This window comes from Notolepis coatsorum, assembly GCF_963971535.1.
Source record: "Notolepis coatsorum genome assembly, chromosome: 15".
In the NCBI taxonomy this organism is placed as follows: Eukaryota; Metazoa; Chordata; class Actinopteri; order Aulopiformes; family Paralepididae; genus Notolepis; species Notolepis coatsorum.
Window position 1 is genome coordinate 74,865,015 of NC_140179.1, and position 23,023 is coordinate 74,888,037.

A 23,023-nucleotide genomic window follows, 5' to 3' on the forward strand; every position below is an offset into this window, starting at 1 on the left:
TCTGCAATAAAAACAAAATATATACATCATCTGTTTTATCTAATAAGATAACGTGTTCAGTCTGTTCACCTCATTCCAATCATTTTTGTTGCAGTAAAATGGGATTGTCAAGAAAAAAGAAAAAGAAAACATCTTCTTTAAAAAAAATATATAGAGAGAAAAGTATCGATAACATGTGGAGGATGTACGACGATATATCGCAGTATGGACCTTTTGTCCCATCCCTTGTATGGATGGATGACAAAGTGAACAATAGAGGCGTGGAAGAGGACATTGCTGTAGGAACTACTTTACCTCTCTGTCCAGTCCGGCTGCTGCCACACTGATCACTCCACTCACTGGGTTTATATCAAACATCGCTGGCCGGGGGAGCGCTGGCACCTGAGTCAGTATCCGATAGCTAACGATGCCGTTATACGTCTCTGGGTCGTCTAGATCCACAGCTGTTACCCTCATGAAGGAATGATCTGGGTGGTTTGAAGCAAAGGGAATAGATTATTTTGTACTGGCAAATTATATTTGAAATGAAATCAAGTTTGGAGGACTCAAGTTTAAACCTTTATCAGAAACTCATCAAGAGGCACAATAATAGCGATCAAGCAGGAGGAACTAATAATGAGGAATCATTGGAGCACATTATGTCCTCATGATAGTGGGTCATGTATAGTTCCCCCCCAATGAATGAAGGACATATGGCATGTACACATACGTTTTATGTCGTCTCTTGTGGCCTTTTCAGGATGTGTGTAAGTCTCAAGTGCTTTCATGCAGTTTGTGGTTTTCATTGAGATTTATGATCCACCTCCAAAAGAACTCTGAACAGCTACTTCCGCCGGGCCAACAGGCTACTGACTGAGAGACTCTGAACAGCTACTTCCACCGGGCCAACAGGCTACTGACTGAGAGACTCTGAACAGCTACTTCCACCGGGCCAACAGGCTACTGACTGAGAGACTCTGAACAGCTACTTCCACCGGGCCAACAGGCTACTGACTGAGAGACTCTGAACAGCTACTTCCGCCGGGCCAACAGGCTACTGACTGAGAGACTCTGAACAGCTACTTCCACCGGGCCAACAGGCTACTGACTGAGAGACTCTGAACAGCTACTTCCACCGGGCCAACAGGCTACTGACTGAGAGACTCTGAACAGCTACTTCCACCGGGCCAACAGGCTACTGACTGAGAGACTCTGAACAGCTACTTCCACCGGGCCAACAGGATACTGACTGAGAGACTCTGAACCATCAGGGACACGCACACAAAGCACCTTAAATTACTTGGACACCACACGCTGCTGCTACCTCATGCACAAAATCTCTTTTTTATTTCCAAAAAACGTTCAAGATATGTCTATTTATCATCCGCTGCTCTTTAACTTCACTGTTTAACTTGACTTTAACTTCACCGTTACATTGTATAGTAATATAGCTTAGCATAGGATTGTATAGCATAGATTATAGGAGTATAGATAGTATAGGGATAGCAACATAGCATAGAGTACCATAGTAAAGTTATATTGTATAGTATAGGATTATTTTAAGTCTATTTGTTGTATTGCACACTACTACGGTTGAGGAGCCAAGGAAAACAAGCATCTCACATTTTCAGAATGTATGTACATTTTAAAAGCTGTGACAATAAAGGAATCTGAATCTGAATGTGCCTTTAGCACACAAGTTGTTTGCTGAGGTGGTTATTTCAAATAACACTCACACTCATGTCTCTGTGCTGACCCTCTGGCCAACCATCTCCAGCATTGCACCATTGCTCTCTAGCGGTAGAAATATGTACCACAACTACACAAAAGTCAATGAACACACACACACACACACACACACACACACACACACACACACACACACACGCACGCACACACACACACACACACACACACACACACACACACACACACACACACACACACACACACACACACACACACACACACACACACACACACACACACACACACACACACACACACACACACACACACACACACACACACACACACACACACACACACACACACACACACACACACAGACACACACACAATTTTGGACAATTTTGGACTCCTAGCCTTATTTCCTACGTACAGATCATATTGTAGATCAGTAGAGTCCTTTCTCAGCACAGTCCATGCTGTTCTTCACACTGGATACCTGCAGCTCTGGCTAGTTAGCCACAAAACCAATATAAAGTAATGGGGCCACACTTCAGTCTGTACAACCCCTGAAATAAGCACCTTTTGAGTATGTTTAAATGTGTAAACATGTTAAGTGCCATTCAACAATATCACAACATGGATTGTGCCGAGAAAGGACCCTACCATTCAACAATATCACAACATGGATTGTGCAGAGAAAGGACCCTACCATTCAGCAATATCACCAATGAGTAGGAAATAGGGCTAGGTATCCAAAATCGGACCATACCCAATAACCATGTTACTCAAGTCTCAAATCTGTAGCACTTTTTGTAATATGGATGTGTTGTGTATTACATATTGAAATGATGTATGGTGTAAGGCTGTCTCCCTCATAGGTAATCGCTAGGTTTGGTCTCAGTCAAGATGTTGCTAGTGGATTAGTTGATTTTTATGCTTTTCTTTTCAAGCTGAACAAGTTATTTCCTGATAAATGATAAGCACATCTCTGGTAAGCACTAGATTTGATAAGCATATCTCTGGTAAGCACTAGATTTGATAAGCATATCTCTGGTAGATTTAAACAGGTCCTTCTGTATGACGCAGGGAATAGAATTTTGACAGACGTGTTGATGAAATAAATTAATCAATTAGTTGACAAATCCTATAACTATTGGTGGACTGAGAATTTGTTTAGGACCATCCCTGGTATGTTGTCATGGGGTTTCCGCCTTCTGTAGTGTGGTAGTGAAAGGGTTAACCATTTGTAGTGTGGTAGTGAAGGGATTAACCATATGTAGTGTGGTAGTGAAAGGGTTAACCAACTGTAGTGTGTTAGTGAAGGGGTTAACCCTTTGTAGTGTGGTAGTGAAATCGTTCCATTTGTAGTGTGGTAGTGAAAGGTTAACCTTCTGTAGTGTGGTAGTAAAAGGGTTAACCATCTGTGTTGTGGTAGTAAAAGGGTTAACCCTTTGTAGTGTGGTAGTGAAAGGTTAACCTTCTGTAGTGTGGTAGTGAAATGTTAACCTTCTGTAGTGTGGTAGTGAAGGTTTAATCTCCTGTAGTGTGGTAGTGAAAGGGTTAACCATCTGTAGTGTGGTAGTGAAAGGTTAACCTTCTGTAGTGTGGTAGTGAAAGGTTAACCTTATGTAGTGTGGTAGTGAAAGGGTTAACCATCTGTAGTGTGGTAGTGAAAGGGTTAACCCTTTGTAGTGTGGTAGTGAAAGGGTTAACCAGCTGCAGTGCGGTAGTGAAAGGGTTAACCATCTGTAGTGTGGTAGTGAAAGGGTTAACCATCTGTAGTGTGGTACTGAAAGGGTTAACCATATGTAGTGTGGTAGTGAAAAGGGTTAACCCTTTGTAGTGTGGTAGTGAAAGGGTTAAATAACTATCTCACCGATGGCTGTGCCCTCGCTCACGTTGCCGTGGTAGGGGTCTTGGCTGAATACAGGTTTATTGTCGTTCTGGTCAATGACTTTGATGATAGCGGTGCAGTTAGCTGTGTGCCCCACCCCTTCCAGATCTGCAGCCTCGATGACCAGCGTGTACTTTGGATGAGTCTAAATGTAAATGTAAATAAGAAGGGGGGGGGGGGGGGTTAGAATGAAGAGCAGATCTATGTACAGTATGGATTATGGATGGGATGATACAAGTAACTCACAATACGATACTGATATCTGGCCCTCCATAATGATAATATCACTCAGATACACAATATCTGCGATAATCAATATATTGCAAGACATGTAATCTACAATATATACAATATATGTAACTGAAGAAGAAAAGATACCCATGAAAAGGCACAAAGCAGGAATTATGTATTTTTCACAGAATTGACATGAAAGCGTATCAGATTATTTAGTGTGCGTCACAAACTGCCCAATTGTATATTAAACAATGTACAACAAATTGCATAGTGGTTCTTTAATACACACTGACCGCAACTTGATTATTAATTATGAATTATGTGCCCAACGGAGAACTTTGTTACCATCTGCAATAAAAACAAAATATATACATCATCTGTTTTATCTAATAAGATAACGTTTTCAGTCTGTTCACCTCATTCCAATCATTTTTGTTGCAGTAAAATGGGATTGTCAAGAAAAAAGAAAAAGAAAACATCTTCTTTAAAAAAAATATATAGAGAGAAAAGTATCGATAACATGTGGAGGATGTACGACGATATATCGCAGTATGGACCTTTTGTCCCATCCCTTGTATCGATGGATGACAAAGTGAACAATAGAGGCGTGGAAGAGGACATTGCTGTAGGAACTACTTTACCTCTCTGTCCAGTTCGGCTGCTGCCACACTGATCACTCCACTCACTGGGTTTATATCAAACATCGCTGGCCGGGGGAGCGCTGGCACCTGAGTCAGTATCCGATAGCTAACGATGCCGTTATACGTCTCTGGGTCGTCTAGATCCACAGCCGTTACCCTCATGAAGGAATGATCTGGGTGGTTTGAAGCAAATGGAATAGATTATTTTGAACTGGCAAATTATATTAGAAATGAAATCAAGTTTGGAGGACTCAAATTTAAACCTTTATCAGAAACACGTCAAGAGGCACAATAATAGCGATCAAGCAGGAGGAACTAATAATGAGGAATCATTGGAGCACATTATGTCCTCATGATAGTGGGTCATGTATAGTTCCCCCCCAATGAATGAAGGACATATGGCATGTACACATACGTTTTATGTCGTCTCTTGTGGCCTTTTCAGGATGTGTGTAAGTCTCAAGTGCTTTCATGCAGTTTGTGGTTTTCATTGAGATTTATGATCCACCTCCAAAAGAACTCTGAACAGCTACTTCCACCGGGCCAACAGGCTACTGACTGAGAGACTCTGAACAGCTACTTCCACCGGGCCAACAGGCTACTGACTGAGAGACTCTGAACAGCTACTTCCACCGGGCCAACAGGCTACTGACTGAGAGACTCTGAACAGCTACTTCCACCGGGCCAACAGGCTACTGACTGAGAGACTCTGAACAGCTACTTCCACCGGGCCAACAGGCTACTGACTGAGAGACTCTGAACCATCAGGGACACGCACACAAAGCACCTTAAATTACTTGCACACCACACGCTGCTGCTACCTCATGCACAAAATCTCTTTTTTATTTCCAAAAAACGTTCAAGATATGTCTATTTATCATCCGCTGCTCTAACTTCACTGTTTAACTTGACTTTAACTTCACCGTTACATTGTATAGTAATATAGCTTAGCATAGGATTGTATAGCATAGATTATAGGAGTATAGATAGTATAGGGATAGCAACATAGCATAGAGTACCATAGTAAAGTTATATTGTATAGTATAGGATTATTTTAAGTCTATTTGTTGTATTGCACACTACTACGGTTGAGGAGCCAAGGAAAACAAGCATCTCACATTTTCAGAATGTATGTACATTTTAAAAAGCTGTGACAATAAATGAATCTGTATCTGAATGTGCCTTTAGCACACAAGTTGTTTGCTGAGGTGGTTATTTCAAATAACACTCACACTCATGTCTCTGTGCTGACCCTCTGGCCAACCATCTCCAGCATTGCACCATTGCCCTCTGGCGGTAGAAATATGTACCACAACTACACAAAAGTCAATGAAAGTCAATGGAGAATTCTGGAAATGAATTCCCCAAAAATACTTCCCGTCGCCAGATGTGAAACATATTCCCACATGCTCATCCTTGTGCCTCTGTAACGTTCTGTGCCAAAGCACAGGCTGATCAGCCCCATAGTTTGCAAGAGATTACGCGGATTCTCACACGCACACACACACACACACACACACACACACACACACACACTCACACACACACTCACACACGCACACACACACACACGCACGCACGCACGCACGCACGCACGCACGCACGCACGCACGCACGCACGCACGCACGCACGCACGCACGCACGCACACACACACACACACACACACACACACACACACACACACACACACACACACACACACACACACACACACACACACACACACACACACACACACACACACACACACACACACACACACACACAGACACACAGACACACACAATTTTGGACAATTTTGGACTCCTAGCCTTATTTCCTACGTACAGATCATATTGTAGATCAGTAGAGTCCTTTCTCAGCACAGTCCATGCTGTTCTTCACACAGGATACCTGCAGCTCTGGCTAGTTAGCCACAAAACCAATATAAAGTAATGGGGCCACACTTCAGTCTGTACAACCCCTGAAATAAGCAAGCGCACCTTTTGAGTATGTTTAAATGTGTAAACATGTTAAGTGCCATTCAACAATATCACAACATGGATTGTGCTGAGAAAGGACCCTACCATTCAACAATATCACAACATGGATTGTGCGGAGAAAGGACCCTACCATTCAGCAATATCACCAATGAGTAGGAAATAGGGCTAGGTATCCAAAATCGGACCATACCCAATAACCATGTTACTCAAGTCTCAAATCTGTAGCACTTTTTGTAATATGGATGTGTTGTGTATTACATATTGAAATTATGTATGGTGTAAGGCTGTCTCCCTCATAGGTAATCGCTAGGTTTGGTCTCAGTCAAGATGTTGCTAGTGGATTAGTTGATTTTTATGCTTTTCTTTTCAAGCTGAACAAGTTATTTCCTGATAAATGATAAGCACATCTCTGGTAAGCACTAGATTTGATAAGCATATCTCTGGTAAGCACTAGATTTGATAAGCATATCTCTGGTAGATTTAAACAGGTCCTTCTGTATGACGCAGGGAAATAGAATTTTGACAGATGTGTTGATGAAATAAATTAATCAATTAGTTGACAAATCCTATAACTATTGGTGGACTGAGAATTTGTTTAGGACCATCCCTGGTATGTTGTCATAGGGTTTCCGCCTTCTGTAGTGTGGTAGTGAAAGGGTTAACCATTTGTAGTGTGGTAGTGAAGGGATTAACCATATGTAGTGTGGTAGTGAAAGGGTTAACCAACTGTAGTGTTAGTGAAGGGGTTAACCATTTGTAGTGTGGTAGTGAAATCGTTCCATTTGTAGTGTGGTAGTGAAAGGTTAACCTTCTGTAGTGTGGTAGTAAAAGGGTTAACCATCTGTCTTGTGGTAGTGAAAGGGTTAACCATTTGTAGTGTGGTAGTGAAAGGTTAACCTTCTGTAGTGTGGTAGTGAAAGGTTAACCTTCTGTAGTGTGGTAGTGAAGGTTTAATCTTCTGTAGTGTGGTAGTGAAAGGGTTAACCATCTGTAGTGTGGTAGTGAAAGGTTAACCTTCTGTAGTGTGGTAGTGAAAGGTTAACCTTATGTAGTGTGGTAGTGAAAGGGTTAACCATCTGTAGTGTGGTAGTGAAAGGGTTAACCCTTTGTAGTGTGGTAGTGAAAGGGTTAACCAGCTGCAGTGCGGTAGTGAAAGGGTTAACCATCTGTAGTGTGGTAGTGAAAGGGCTAACCATCTGTAGTGTGGTACTGAAAGGGTTAACCATATGTAGTGTGGTAGTGAAAGGGTTAACCCTTTGTAGTGTGGTAGTGAAAGGGTTAAATAACTATCTCACCGATGGCTGTGCCCTCGCTCACGTTGCCGTGGTAGAAGTCTTGGCTGAATACAGGTTTATTGTCGTTCTGGTCAATGACTTTGATGATAGCGGTGCAGTTAGCTGTGTGCCCCACCCCTTCCAGATCTGCAGCCTCGATGACCAGCGTGTACTTTGGATGAGTCTAAATGTAAATGTAAATAAGAAGGGGGGGGGGGGGTTAGAATGAAGAGCAGATCTATGTACAGTATGGATTATGGATGGGATGATACGAGTAACTCACAATACGATACTGATATCTGGCCCTCCATAATGATAATATCACTCAGATACACAATATCTGCGATAATCAATATATTGCAAGAAATGTAATCTACAATATATACAATATATGTAACTGAAGAAGAAAAGATACCCATGAAAAGGCACAAAGCAGGAATTATGTATTTTTCACAGAATTGACATGAAAGCGTATCAGATTATTTAGTGTGCATCACAAACTGCCCAATTGTATATTAAACAATGTACAACAAATTGCATAGTGGTTCTTTAATACACACTGACCGCAACTTGATTATTAATTATGAATTATGTGCCCAACGGAGAACTTTGTTACCATCTGCAATAAAAACAAAATATATACATCATCTGTTTTATCTAATAAGATAACATTTTCAGTCTGTTCACCTCATTCCAATCATTTTTGTTGCAGTAAAATGGGATTGTCAAGAAAAAAGAAAAAGAAAACATCTTCTTTAAAAAAAATATATAGAGAGAAAAGTATCGATAACATGTGGAGGATGTACGATGATATATCGCAGTATGGACCTTTTGTCCCATCCCTTGTATGGATGGATGACAAAGTGAACAATAGAGGCGTGGAAGAGGACATTGCTGTAGGAACTACTTTACCTCTCTGTCCAGTCCGGCTGCTGCCACACTGATCACTCCACTCACTGGGTTTATATCAAACATCGCTGGCCGGGGGAGCGCTGGCACCTGAGTCAGTATCCGATAGCTAACGATGCCGTTATACGTCTCTGGGTCGTCTAGATCCACAGCCGTTACCCTCATGAAGGAATGATCTGGGTGGTTTGAAGCAAAGGGAATAGATTATTTTGTACTGGCAAATTATATTTGAAATGAAATCAAGTTTGGAGGACTCAAGTTTAAACCTTTATCAGAAACACGTCAATAGGCACAATAATAGAAAGAAAGATGGCGCCGCAACGACCGGCTGCCTGTCTGTGCGCTCCGTCGAGACTTTGCTTACTTTTGTTAATATTTATAGTTTTTATAGTTTTGTTTGTACCAACTGTTGGTGCATTTAATGTGTATGACCGTCAGTCACTCATAGACATTGGATTACGGGAAATTTACCAACTGGATTATTCACTGGACCAGCTTTCTGAACCGCAACAATGGCCTGAAGAGATTCTCCGGAGATTAGGACCAGATCCTTTGTTCCTTGATCCCAGGAACAGAGGAACCAGACGGCGTGGGAAGAGAGCTGGGATCCGTAACAGGCTGAGATCCAGACGCCACCGAACACGATTGCCCAGTATATTGCTAGCCAATGTACAATCAATTGACAATAAACTGGATGACATCCGAGCAAGGATTCAATACCAAAGAGACGTTAGGGACTGCAACGTTCTCTGCTTCACCGAAACGTGGCTCACGCCGGAGGTTCCAGATCACGCAATTCAACCAGCCGATCACTTCTTTATCCATCGCAAGGATTGGACAGCAGAGTCCGGTAAACAACGTGGAGGAGGTATTGCCTTCATGTTTAACAAAAATTGGAGCGATCCAACTAACGTGAAGGAATTATCCAACCACTGCTGCCCAGACCTGGAGTATATAACCATCAAGTGCCGTCCTTTCTTCCTCCCGAGGGAGTTAACGGCGATCATCCTTGTAGGAGTGTATATTCCACCGCAAGCCAGCAACAACGCCGCGCTCTCCAGACTCCACGACGAGGTAAATAGAATACAAGCGACGAACGTTAACGCCGCCATTTTGGTGCTGGGTGATTTCAATAGCGCCAATCTGAGAAAGGTATTACCTGACTTCTATCAGCATGTGACTTGCAACACCAGAGGCGGTAACATCCTAGATCACTGTTACACGCAATTTAAAGGTGGCTACAAGGCTCATTCTGATAGTGGCTTTGGTAAATCAGATCACGCGTCAATCTTTCTTTCACCAAAGTACAAACAGAGAATCAAAAGTACTCCTGTAGTCTCGCGAGAGGTGCAGAAATGGGATTTGACGTCAGAGGAGACGCTCCGGTCTGTGTTTGACTGCACAGACTGGAATGTGTTCCGCGACACAGATAACATTAATGTCTACACGGAGACAGTGGTGGACTATGTTTGTACTATGGTGGAAGAAACAATCCCCACTACCAAAATGAGAGTCTACCCAAATCAAAAACCCTGGGTAGACAAATCCGTCCGTGAAGCTCTGAGAGAGCGCACCAAAGCATACAACGACGGCCTAGTGGCAGGCAACATGAATGATCACAAGGTGGCGCGATACAACGTAAGGAGGACAGTGTCAGAGGCCAAACGGCGCTACAGGGATAAAATTGAACTCCAGTTTGAACAAGCTGACGCTAGAGCTATGTGGCAGGGGCTCAAAACGATGACAGACTACAAAGGCGCCTCCCTCAAACTGAACAGTGACATCTCCTTAGCAAATGACCTCAATACCTTCTATGCAAGGTTTGATGCTGGTAATAACAACACCAGCTCACAAGCCACGGCAATGGGGGGGGGGGGTCGGCTGCTGATGGAGGCGCAGTGTTCAGGGTAACAGAGCATGAGGTGAGGCGGACCTTTAAAAAAGTGAATATCAGGAAGGCAGCAGGTCCGGACGGCATCCCCGGCCGCGTCCTAAAAGTCTGTGCCGACCAACTGGCCCCAGTATTCACTGACATATTTAACCTGTCCTTAGAACAGGCTGTCATCCCCACCTGCCTGAAGAAGTCCACTATTATCCCTGTACCCAAAAAATCCAAGCCTGCTTGCCTCAACGACTACCGCCCTGTAGCTCTCACCTCCATAGCCATGAAGTGCTTTGAGAAGCTAGTAAAGGGCTACATCTGCTCCTCCCTCCCCATCAACATGGACCCCCTGCAATTTGCATACCGCCCCAACAGGTCCACGGAGGACGCCATAGCCCATGTGCTGCACACAGCAGCATCACACCTGGACAAGAGGCAGGGGAACTATGTGAGAATGCTATTCATCGACTACAGCTCGGCATTCAATACCATAGTCCCCTCCATACTCATAGCCAAGCTCAGGGACCTGGGCTTGAACTATGACCTCTGCCAGTGGGTCTTGGACTTCCTGACTGGCAGACCCCAGGTGGTGAGAGCAGGCAACTGCACCTCCTCATCCATCACCCTCAACATAGGGGCCCCCCAGGGCTGTGTTCTGAGTCCCCTCCTCTACTCCCTGTACACACACGACTGTGTGGCTCAGCGGAGTAGCAATACAATCATCAAATTTGCTGACGACACAGTGGTGGTGGGCCTGATCTCTGCCAACGACGAGAGGGCCTACCTGGAAGAGGTCAAGGTCCTGGCGGGATGGTGCCAGGAAAACAGCCTCTCCCTGAACGTCAGCAAAACAAAGGAGATGATTGTGGACTTCAGGAGGTCGGGGGTCAAGGACTACAGCCCCCTCAGCATCGACGGGGCACCGGTTGAGAGAGTCAACAGCTTTAAGTACCTCGGAGCCTACATATCCGAGGACTTGACATGGACCACACACATTGACAGTGTTGTGAAGAAGGCACGACAACGCCTCTACTTCCTCAGGCGCCTAAGGAAGTTCCAAGTCAGTCAGAAGATCCTTAAGAACTTCTACTCATGTACAATAGAGAGCATCTTGACCGGCAACATCACCTCCTGGTTTGGGAATAGCACTGCACAAGACCGAAGCAGACTACAAAGAGTGACACGTTCAGCCGAACGCACAATTGGAGGGGGGCTCCCCACCCTCCAGAACATTTACAACAAGCGTTGCAAGGGCAAGGCTAAGAGAATCATTAAAGACTCCAGTCACCCGAACAACTGCCTCTTTGAACTGCTGCGGTCAGGCAAGCGATACCGGAGTCTCAAGGCGAGCACAGAAAGACTCAGAAGAAGCTTCTATCCACAGGCCATCAGGCTGCTAAACGAACAATGAATGAACACTACACAACAACAACCACCAAACGCACATAGCACACACATCCACACGCACACACTCACTTTAAACAAACACACTGTAGCACCCACTCCACACACTTTATAGCACACACCCACTTTAAACAAACACACTGTAGCACCCACTCCCCACACTTTATATTTATTGATGAAGGATTGCACTACAACTCGTACACCTTACTGTAAATTGTACCTAAATTGTACCTCATCCCATTTCTGCTTTGCACTATATAGTACTGTACATTAGTACACTGCATAGTATTGTATATTATATGGTAACTCAGAACATTGTACATATGTCTATACCGAACACTGTGACCTCATTTTCTTCTTCTAAATTACATGCTATACTATGTTATTTGATACTATCTTGTCTAGCACAGTCTCTGGAGCGTAACAGTAAGAAGCATTTTGTATGAAAGTATTCTGTACTTCTGTATGACAACTATTAAAGAAACTTGAAACTTGAAACTTGAAACTAATAGCGATCAAGCAGGAGGAACTAATAATGAGGAATCATTGGAGCACATTATGTCCTCATGATAGTGGGTCATGTATAGTTCCCCCCCAATGAATGAAGGACATATGGCATGTACACATACGTTTTATGTCATCTCTTGTGGCCTTTTCAGGATGTGTGTAAGTCTCAAGTGCTTTCATGCAGTTTGTGGTTTTCATTGAGATTTATGATCCACCTCCAAAAGAACTCTGAACAGCTACTTCCACCGGGCCAACAGGCTACTGACTGAGAGACTCTGAACAGCTACTTCCACCGGGCCAACAGGCTACTGACTGAGAGACTCTGAACAGCTACTTCCACCGGGCCAACAGGCTACTGACTGAGAGACTCTGAACAGCTACTTCCGCCGGGCCAACAGGCTACTGACTGAGAGACTCTGAACAGCTACTTCCGCCGGGCCAACAGGCTACTGACTGAGAGACTCTGAACAGCTACTTCCACCGGGCCAACAGGCTACTGACTGAGAGACTCTGAACAGCTACTTCCACCGGGCCAACAGGCTACTGACTGAGAGACTCTGAACAGCTACTTCCACCGGGCCAACAGGCTACTGACTGAGAGACTCTGAACCATCAGGGAAACGCACACAAAGCACCTTAAATTACTTGGACACCACACGCTGCTGCTACCTCATGCACAAAATCTCTTTTTTATTTCCAAAAAACGTTCAAGATATGTCTATTTATCATCCGCTGCTCTTTAACTTCACTGTTTAACTTGACTTTAACTTCACCGTTACATTGTATAGTAATATAGCTTAGCATAGGATTGTATAGCATAGATTATAGGAGTATAGATAGTATAGGGATAGCAACATAGCATAGAGTACCATAGTAAAGTTATATTGTATAGTATAGGATTATTTTAAGTCTATTTGTTGTATTGCACACTACTACGGTTGAGGAGCCAAGGAAAACAAGCATCTCACATTTTCAGAATGTATGTACATTTTAAAAGCTGTGACAATAAAGGAATCTGAATCTGAATGTGCCTTTAGCACACAAGTTGTTTGCTGAGGTGGTTATTTCAAATAACACTCACACTCATGTCTCTGTGCTGACCCTCTGGCCAACCATCTCCAGCATTGCACCATTGCCCTCTGGCTGTAGAAATATGTACCACAACTACACAAAAGTCAATGAAAGTCAATGGAGAATTCTGGAAATTAATTCCCCAAAAATACTTCCCGTCGCCAGATGTGAAACATATTCCCACATGCTCATCATTGTGCCTCTGTAACGTTCTGTGCCAAAGCACAGGCTGATCGGCCCCATAGTTTGCAAGAGATTACGCGGATTCTCACACGCACGCACGCACGCACGCACGCACGCACACACACACACACACACACACACACACACACACACACACACACACACACACACACACACACACACACACACACACACACACACACACACACACACACACACACACACACACACACACACACACACACACACACACACACACACACACACACACACACACACACACACACATACACACACACACACACACACACACACACAGACAGACACACACAGGCACACACACAATTTTGGACAATTTTGGACTCCTAGCCTTATTTCCTACGTACAGTTCATATTGTAGATCAGTAGTCCTTTCTCAGCACAGTCCATGCTGTTCTTCACACTGGATACCTGCAGCTCTGGCTAGTTAGCCACAAAACCAATATAAAGTAATGGGGCCACACTTCAGTCTGTACAACCCCTGAAATAAGCAAGTGCACCTTTTGAGTATGTTTAAATGTGTAAACATGTTAAGTGCCATTCAACAATATCACAACATGGATTGTGCTGAGAAAGGACCCTACCATTCAACAATATCACAACATGGATTGTGCGGAGAAAGGACCCTACCATTCAGCAATATCACCAATGAGTAGGAAATAGGGCTAGGTATCCAAAATCGGACCATACCCAATAACCATGTTACTCAAGTCTCAAATCTGTAGCACTTTTTGTAATATGGATGTGTTGTGTATTACATATTGAAATGATGTATGGTGTAAGGCTGTCTCCCTCATAGGTAATCGCTAGGTTTGGTCTCAGTCAAGATGTTGCTAGTGGATTAGTTGATTTTTATGCTTTTCTTTTCAAGCTGAACAAGTTATTTCCTGATAAATGATAAGCACATCTCTGGTAAGCACTAGATTTGATAAGCATATCTCTGGTAAGCACTAGATTTGATAAGCATATCTCTGGTAGATTTAAACAGGTCCTTCTGTATGACGCAGGGAAATAGAATTTTGACAGATGTGTTGATGAAATAAATTAATCAATTAGTTGACAAATCCTATAACTATTGGTGGACTGAGAATTTGTTTAGGACCATCCCTGGTATGTTGTCATGGGGTTTCCACCTTCTGTAGTGTGGTAGTGAAAGGGTTAACCATTTGTAGTGTGGTAGTGAAGGGATTAACCATATGTAGTGTGGTAGTGGAAGGGTTAACCAACTGTAGTGTGTTAGTGAAGGGGTTAACCCTTTGTAGTGTGGTAGTGATATCGTTCCATTTGTAGTGTGGTAGTGAACGGTTAACCTTCTGTAGTGTGGTAGTACAAGGGTTAACCATCTGTGTTGTGGTAGTGAAATGGTCAACCCTTTGTAGTGTGGTAGTGAAAGGTTAACCTTCTGTAGTGTGGTAGTGAAAGGTTAACCTTCTGTAGTGTGGTAGTGAAGGTTTAATCTTCTGTAGTGTGGTAGTGAAAGGGTTAACCATATGTAGTGTGGTAGTGAAAGGTTAACCTTCTGTAGTGTGGTAGTGAAAGGTTAACCTTATGTAGTGTGGTAGTGAAAGGGTTAACCATCTGTAGTGTGGTAGTGAAAGGGTTAACCCTTTGTAGTGTGGTAGTGAAAGGGTTAACCAGCTGCAGTGCGGTAGTGAAAGGGTTAACCATATGTAGTGTGGTAGTGAAAGGGTTAACCATCTGTAGTGTGGTACTGAAAGGGTTAACCATATGTAGTGTGGTAGTGAAAGGGTTAACCCTTTGTAGTGTGGTAGTGAAAGGGTTAAATAACTATCTCACCGATGGCTGTGCCCTCGCTCACGTTGCCGTGGTAGGGGTCTTGGCTGAATACAGGTTTATTGTCATTCTGGTCAATGACTTTGATGATAGCGGTGCAGTTAGCTGTGTGCCCCACCCCTTCCAGATCTGCAGCCTCGATGACCAGCGTGTACTTTGGATGAGTCTAAATGTAAATGTAAATAAGAAGGGGGGGGGGGGGGGTTAGAATGAAGAGCAGATCTATGTACAGTATGGATTATGGATGGGATGATACGAGTAACTCACAATACGATACTGATATCTGGCCCTCCATAATGATAATATCACTCAGATACACAATATCTGCGATAATCAATATATTGCAAGAAATGTAATCTACAATATATACAATATATGTAACTGAAGAAGAAAAGATACCCATGAAAAGGCACAAAGCAGGAATTATGTATTTTTCACAGAATTGACATGAAAGCGTATCAGATTATTTAGTGTGCATCACAAACTGCCCAATTGTATATTAAACAATGTACAACAAATTGCATAGTGGTTCTTTAATACACACTGACCGCAACTTGATTATTAATTATGAATTATGTGCCCAACGGAAAACTTTGTTACCATCTGCAATAAAAACAAAATATATACATCATCTGTTTTATCTAATAAGATAACGTTTTCAGTCTGTTCACCTCATTCCAATCATTTTTGTTGCAGTAAAATGGGATTGTCAAGAAAAAAGAAAAAGAAAACATCTTCTTTAAAAAAAATATATAGAGAGAAAAGTATCGATAACATGTGGAGGATGTACGACGATATATCGCAGTATGGACCTTTTGTCCCATCCCTTGTATGGATGGATGACAAAGTGAACAATAGAGGCGTGGAAGAGGACATTGCTGTAGGAACTACTTTACCTCTCTGTCCAGTCCGGCTGCTGCCACACTGATCACTCCACTCACTGGGTTTATATCAAACATCGCTGGCCGGGGGAGCGCTGGCACCTGAATCAGTATCCGATACCTAACAATGCCGTTATACGTCTCTGGGTCGTCTAGATCCACAGCCGTTACCCTCATGAAGGAATGATCTGGGTGGTTTGAAGCAAAGGGAATAGATTATTTTGTACTGGCAAATTATATTTGAAATGAAATCAAGTTTGGAGGACTCAAGTTTAAACCTTTATCAGAAACACGTCAAGAGGCACAATAATAGCGATCAAGCAGGAGGAACTAATAATGAGGAATCATTGGAGCACATTATGTCCTCATGATAGTGGGTCATGTATAGTTCCCCCCCAATGAATGAAGGACATATGGCATGTACACATACGTTTTATGTCGTCTCTTGTGGCCTTTTCAGGATGTGTGTAAGTCTCAAGTGCTTTCATGCAGTTTGTGGTTTTCATTGAGATTTATGATCCACCTCCAAAAGAACTCTGAACAGCTACTTCCACCGGGCCAACAGGCTACTGACTGAGAGACTCTGAACAGCTACTTCCACCGGGCCAACAGGCTACTGACTGAGAGACTCTGAACAGCTACTTCCACCGGGCCAACAGGCTACTGACTGAGAGACTCTGAACAGCTACTTCCACCGGGCCAACAGGCTACTGACTGAGAGACTCTGAACAGCTACTTCCACCGGGCCAACAGGCTACTGACTGAGAGACTCTGAACCATCAGGGAAACGCACACAAAGCACCTTAAATTACTTGGACACCACACGCTGCTGCTACCTCATGCACAAAATCTCTTTTTTATTTCCAAAAAACGTTCAAGATATGTCTATTTATCATCCGCTGCTCTTTAACTTCACTGTTTAACTTGACTTTAACTTCACCGTTACATTGTATAGTAATATAGCTTAGCATAGGATTGTATAGCATAGATTATAGGAGTATAGATAGTATAGGGATAGCAACATAGCATAGAGTACCATAGTAAAGTTATATTGTATAGTATAGGATTATTTTAAGTCTATTTGTTGTATTGCACACTACTACGGTTGAGGAGCCAAGGAAAACAAGCATCTCACATTTTCAGAATGTATGTACATTTTAAAAACTGTGACAATAAAGGAATCTGAATCTGAATGTGCCTTTAGCACACAAGTTGTTTGCTGAGGTGGTTATTTCAAATAACACTCACACTCATGTCTCTGTGCTGATCTCTGGCCAACCATCTCCAGCATTGCACCATTGCCCTCTGGCTGTAGAAATATGTACCACAACTACACAAAAGTCAATGAAAGTCAATGGAGAATTCTGGAAATGAATTCCCCAAAAATACTTCCCGTCGCCAGATGTGAAACATATTCCCACATGCTCATCCTTGTGCCTCTGTAACGTTCTGTGCCAAAGCACAGGCTGATCGGCCCCATAGTTTGCAAGAGATTACGCGGATTCTCACACGCACGCACGCACGCACGCACGCACGCACGCACGCACGCACGCACGCACGCACGCACGCACGCACGCACGCACGCACGCACGCACGCACACACACACACACACACACACACACACACACACACACACACACACACACACACACACACACACACACACACACACAAACACACACACACACACACACACACACACATACACACACACACACACACACACACACAGACAGACACACACAGACACACACACAATTTTGGACAATTTTGGACGCCTAGCCTTATTTCCTACGTACAGTTCATATTGTAGATCAGTAGTCCTTTCTCAGCATAGTCCATGCTGTTCTTCACACTGGATACCTGAAGCTCTGGCTAGTTAGCCACAAAACCAATATAAAGTAATGGGGCCACACTTCAGTCTGTACAACCCCTGAAATAAGCAAGTGCACCTTTTGAGTATGTTTAAATGTGTAAACATGTTAAGTGCCATTCAACAATATCACAACATGGATTGTGCTGAGAAAGGACCCTACCATTCAACAATATCACAACATGGATTGTGCGGAGAAAGGACCCTACCATTCAGCAATATCACCAATGAGTAGGAAATAGGGCTAGGTATCCAAAATCGGACCATACCCAATAACCATGTTACTCAAGTCTCAAATCTGTAGCACTTTTTGTAATATGGATGTGTTGTGTATTACATATTGAAATGATGTATGGTGTAAGGCTGTCTCCCTCATAGGTAATCGCTAGGTTTGGTCTCAGTCAAGATGTTGCTAGTGGATTAGTTGATTTTTATGCTTTTCTTTTCAAGCTGAACAAGTTATTTCCTGATAAATGATAAGCACATCTCTGGTAAGCACTAGATTTGATAAGCATATCTCTGGTAAGCACTAGATTTGATAAGCATATCTCTGGTAGATTTAAACAGGTCCTTCTGTATGACGCAGGGAAATAGAATTTTGACAGATGTGTTGATGAAATAAATTAATCAATTAGTTGACAAATCCTATAACTATTGGTGGACTGAGAATTTGTTTAGGACCATCCCTGGTATGTTGTCATGGGGTTTCCACCTTCTGTAGTGTGGTAGTGAAAGGGTTAACCATTTGTAGTGTGGTAGTGAAGGGATTAACCATATGTAGTGTGGTAGTGGAAGGGTTAACCAACTGTAGTGTGTTAGTGAAGGGGTTAACCCTTTGTAGTGTGGTAGTGATATCGTTCCATTTGTAGTGTGGTAGTGAACGGTTAACCTTCTGTAGTGTGGTAGTACAAGGGTTAACAATCTGTGTTGTGGTAGTGAAATGGTTAACCCTTTGTAGTGTGGTAGTGAAAGGTTAACCTTCTGTAGTGTGGTAGTGAAAGGTTAACCTTCTGTAGTGTGGTAGTGAAGGTTTAATCTTCTGTAGTGTGGTAGTGAAAGGGTTAACCATCTGTAGTGTGGTAGTGAAAGGTTAACCTTCTGTAGTGTGGTAGTGAAAGGTTAACCTTATGTAGTGTGGTAGTGAAAGGGTTAACCATCTGTAGTGTGGTAGTGAAAGGGTTAACCCTTTGTAGTGTGGTAGTGAAAGGGTTCACCAGCTGCAGTGCGGTAGTGAAAGGGTTAACCATCTGTAGTGTGGTAGTGAAAGGGTTAACCATCTGTAGTGTGGTACTGAAAGGGTTAACCATATGTAGTGTGGTAGTGAAAGGGTTAACCCTTTGTAGTGTGGTAGTGAAAGGGTTAAATAACTATCTCACCGATGGCTGTGCCCTCGCTCACGTTGCCGTGGTAGGGGTCTTGGCTGAATACAGGTTTATTGTCGTTCTGGTCAATGACTTTGATGAGAGCGGTGCAGTTAGCTGTGTGCCCCACCCCTTCCAGATCTGCAGCCTCGATGACCAGCGTGTACTTTGGATGAGTCTAAATGTAAATGTAAATAAGAAGGGGGGGGGGGGGGGGGGGGGGGGGTTAGAATGAAGAGCAGATCTATGTACAGTATGGATTATGGATGGGATGATACGAGTAACTCACAATACGATACTGATATCTGGCCCTCCATAATGATAATATCACTCAGATACACAATATCTGCGATAATCAATATATTGCAAGAAATGTAATCTACAATATATACAATATATGTAACTGAAGAAGAAAATATACCCATGAAAAGGCACAAAGCAGGAATTATGTATTTTTCACAGAATTGACATGAAAGCGTATCAGATTATTTAGTGTGCATCACAAACTGCCCAATTGTATATTAAACAATGTACAACAAATTGCATAGTGGTTCTTTAATACACACTGACCGCAACTTGATTATTAATTATGAATTATGTGCCCAACGGAGAACTTTGTTACCATCTGCAATAAAAACAAAATATATACATCATCTGTTTTATCTAATAAGATAACGTTTTCAGTCTGTTCACCTCATTCCAATCATTTTTGTTGCAGTAAAATGGGATTGTCAAGAAAAAAGAAAAAGAAAACATCTTCTTTAAAAAAAATATATAGAGAGAAAAGTATCGATAACATGTGGAGGATGTACGACGATATATCGCAGTATGGACCTTTTGTCCCATCCCTTGTATGGATGGATGACAAAGTGAACAATAGAGGCGTGGAAGAGGACATTGCTGTAGGAACTACTTTACCTCTCTGTCCAGTCCGGCTGCTGCCACACTGATCACTCCACTCACTGGGTTTATATCAAACATCGCTGGCCGGGGGAGCGCTGGCACCTGAATCAGTATCCGATACCTAACGATGCCGTTATACGTCTCTGGGTCGTCTAGATCCACAGCCGTTACCCTCATGAAGGAATGATCTGGGTGGTTTGAAGCAAAGGGAATAGATTATTTTGTACTGGCAAATTATATTTGAAATGAAATCAAGTTTGGAGGACTCAAGTTTAAACCTTTATCAGAAACACGTCAAGAGGCACAATAATAGCGATCAAGCAGGAGGAACTAATAATGAGGAATCATTGGAGCACATTATGTCCTCATGATAGTGGGTCATGTATAGTTCCCCCCCAATGAATGAAGGACATATGGCATGTACACATACGTTTTATGTCGTCTCTTGTGGCCTTTTCAGGATGTGTGTAAGTCTCAAGTGCTTTCATGCAGTTTGTGGTTTTCATTGAGATTTATGATCCACCTCCAAAAGAACTCTGAACAGCTACTTCCACCGGGCCAACAGGCTACTGACTGAGAGACTCTGAACAGCTACTTCCACCGGGCCAACAGGCTACTGACTGAGAGACTCTGAACAGCTACTTCCACCGGGCCAACAGGCTACTGACTGAGAGACTCTGAACCATCAGGGACACGCACACAAAGCACCTTAAATTACTTGGACACCACACGCTGCTGCTACCTCATGCACAAAATCTCTTTTTTATTGCCAAAAAACGTTCAAGATATGTCTATTTATCATCCGCTGCTCTTTAACTTCACTGTTTAACTTGACTTTAACTTCACCGTTACATTGTATAGTAATATAGCTTAGCATAGGATTGTATAGCATAGATTATAGGAGTATAGATAGTATAGGGATAGCAACATAGCATAGAGTACCATAGTAAAGTTATATTGTATAGTATAGGATTATTTTAAATCTATTTGTTGTATTGCACACTACTACGGTTGAGGAGCCAAGGAAAACAAGCATCTCACATTTTCAAAATGTATGTACATTTTAAAAGCTGTGACAATAAAGGAATCTGAATCTGAATGTGCCTTTAGCACACAAGTTGTTTGCTGAGGTGGTTATTTCAAATAACACTCACACTCATGTCTCTGTGCTGACCCTCTGGCCAACCATCTCCAGCATTGCACCATTGCCCTCTGGCGGTAGAAATATGTACCACAACTACACAAAAGTCAATGAAAGTCAATGGAGAATTCTGGAAATGAATTCCCCAAAAATACTTCCCGTCGCCAGATGTGAAACATATTCCCACATGCTCATCCTTGTGCCTCTGTAACGTTCTGTGCCAAAGCACAGGCTGATCGGCCCCATAGTTTGCAAGAGATTACGCGGATTCTCACACACACACACACACACACACACACACACACACACACACACACACACACACACACACACACACACACACACACACACACACACACACACACACACACACACACACACACACACACACACACACACACACACACACACACACACACACACACACACACACACACACACACACACACACACACACACACACACACACACACACATACGTACAGATCATATTGTAGATCAGTAGAGTCCTTTCTCAGCACAGTCCATGCTGTTCTTCACACTGGATACCTGCAGCTCTGGCTAGTTAGCCACAAAACCAATATAAAGTAATGGGGCCTCACTTCAGTCTGTACAACCCCTGAAATAAGCAAGTGCACCTTTTGAGTATGTTTAAATGTGTAAACATGTTAAGTGCCATTCAACAATATCACAACATGGATTGTGCTGAGAAAAGACCCTATATTCAACAATATCACAACATGGATTGTGCGGAGAAAGGACCCTACCATTCAGCAATATCACCAATGAGTAGGAAATAGGGCTAGGTATCCAAAATCGGACCATACCCAATAACCATGTTACTCAAGTCTCAAATCTGTAGCACTTTTTGTAATATGGATGTGTTGTGTATTACATATTGAAATGATGTATGGTGTAAGGCTGTCTCCCTCATAGGTAATCGCTAGGTTTGGTCTCAGTCAAGATGTTGCTAGTGGATTAGTTGATTTTTATGCTTTTCTTTTCAAGCTGAACAAGTTATTTCCTGATAAATGATAAGCACATCTCTGGTAAGCACTAGATTTGATAAGCATATCTCTGGTAAGCACTAGATTTGATAAGCATATCTCTGGTAGATTTAAACAGGTCCTTCTGTATGACGCAGGGAAATAGAATTTTGACAGATGTGTTGATGAAATAAATTAATCAATTAGTTGACAAATCCTATAACTATTGGTGGACTGAGAATTTGTTTAGGACCATCCCTGGTATGTTGTCATGGGGTTTCCGCCTTCTGTAGTGTGGTAGTGAAAGGGTTAACCATTTGTAGTGTGGTAGTGAAGGGATTAACCATATGTAGTGTGGTAGTGAAAGGGTTAACCAACTGTAGTGTGTTA

At 42.7% G+C, this 23,023-nt stretch overlaps 1 protein-coding gene across 1 annotated transcript in view; it reads right to left on the minus strand.

The window, feature by feature from the left end:
- LOC311242089 (cadherin-23-like) overlaps nucleotides 1-23,023 on the minus strand; it is a gene marked incomplete at both ends in the record, with an annotated part of 145,750 nt that overhangs the window by 81,303 nt on the left and 41,424 nt on the right. Inside the window, 9 exons of the mRNA XM_084331040.1 lie at nucleotides 295-467; nucleotides 3,548-3,710; nucleotides 4,441-4,613; nucleotides 7,720-7,882; nucleotides 8,611-8,783; nucleotides 15,491-15,653; nucleotides 16,384-16,556; nucleotides 19,619-19,781; nucleotides 20,522-20,694. Coding sequence (XP_084187166.1) covers nucleotides 295-467; nucleotides 3,548-3,710; nucleotides 4,441-4,613; nucleotides 7,720-7,882; nucleotides 8,611-8,783; nucleotides 15,491-15,653; nucleotides 16,384-16,556; nucleotides 19,619-19,781; nucleotides 20,522-20,694 — 1,517 coding nt within the window. The remainder of the gene's footprint in view (nucleotides 1-294; nucleotides 468-3,547; nucleotides 3,711-4,440; nucleotides 4,614-7,719; nucleotides 7,883-8,610; nucleotides 8,784-15,490; nucleotides 15,654-16,383; nucleotides 16,557-19,618; nucleotides 19,782-20,521; nucleotides 20,695-23,023) is intronic.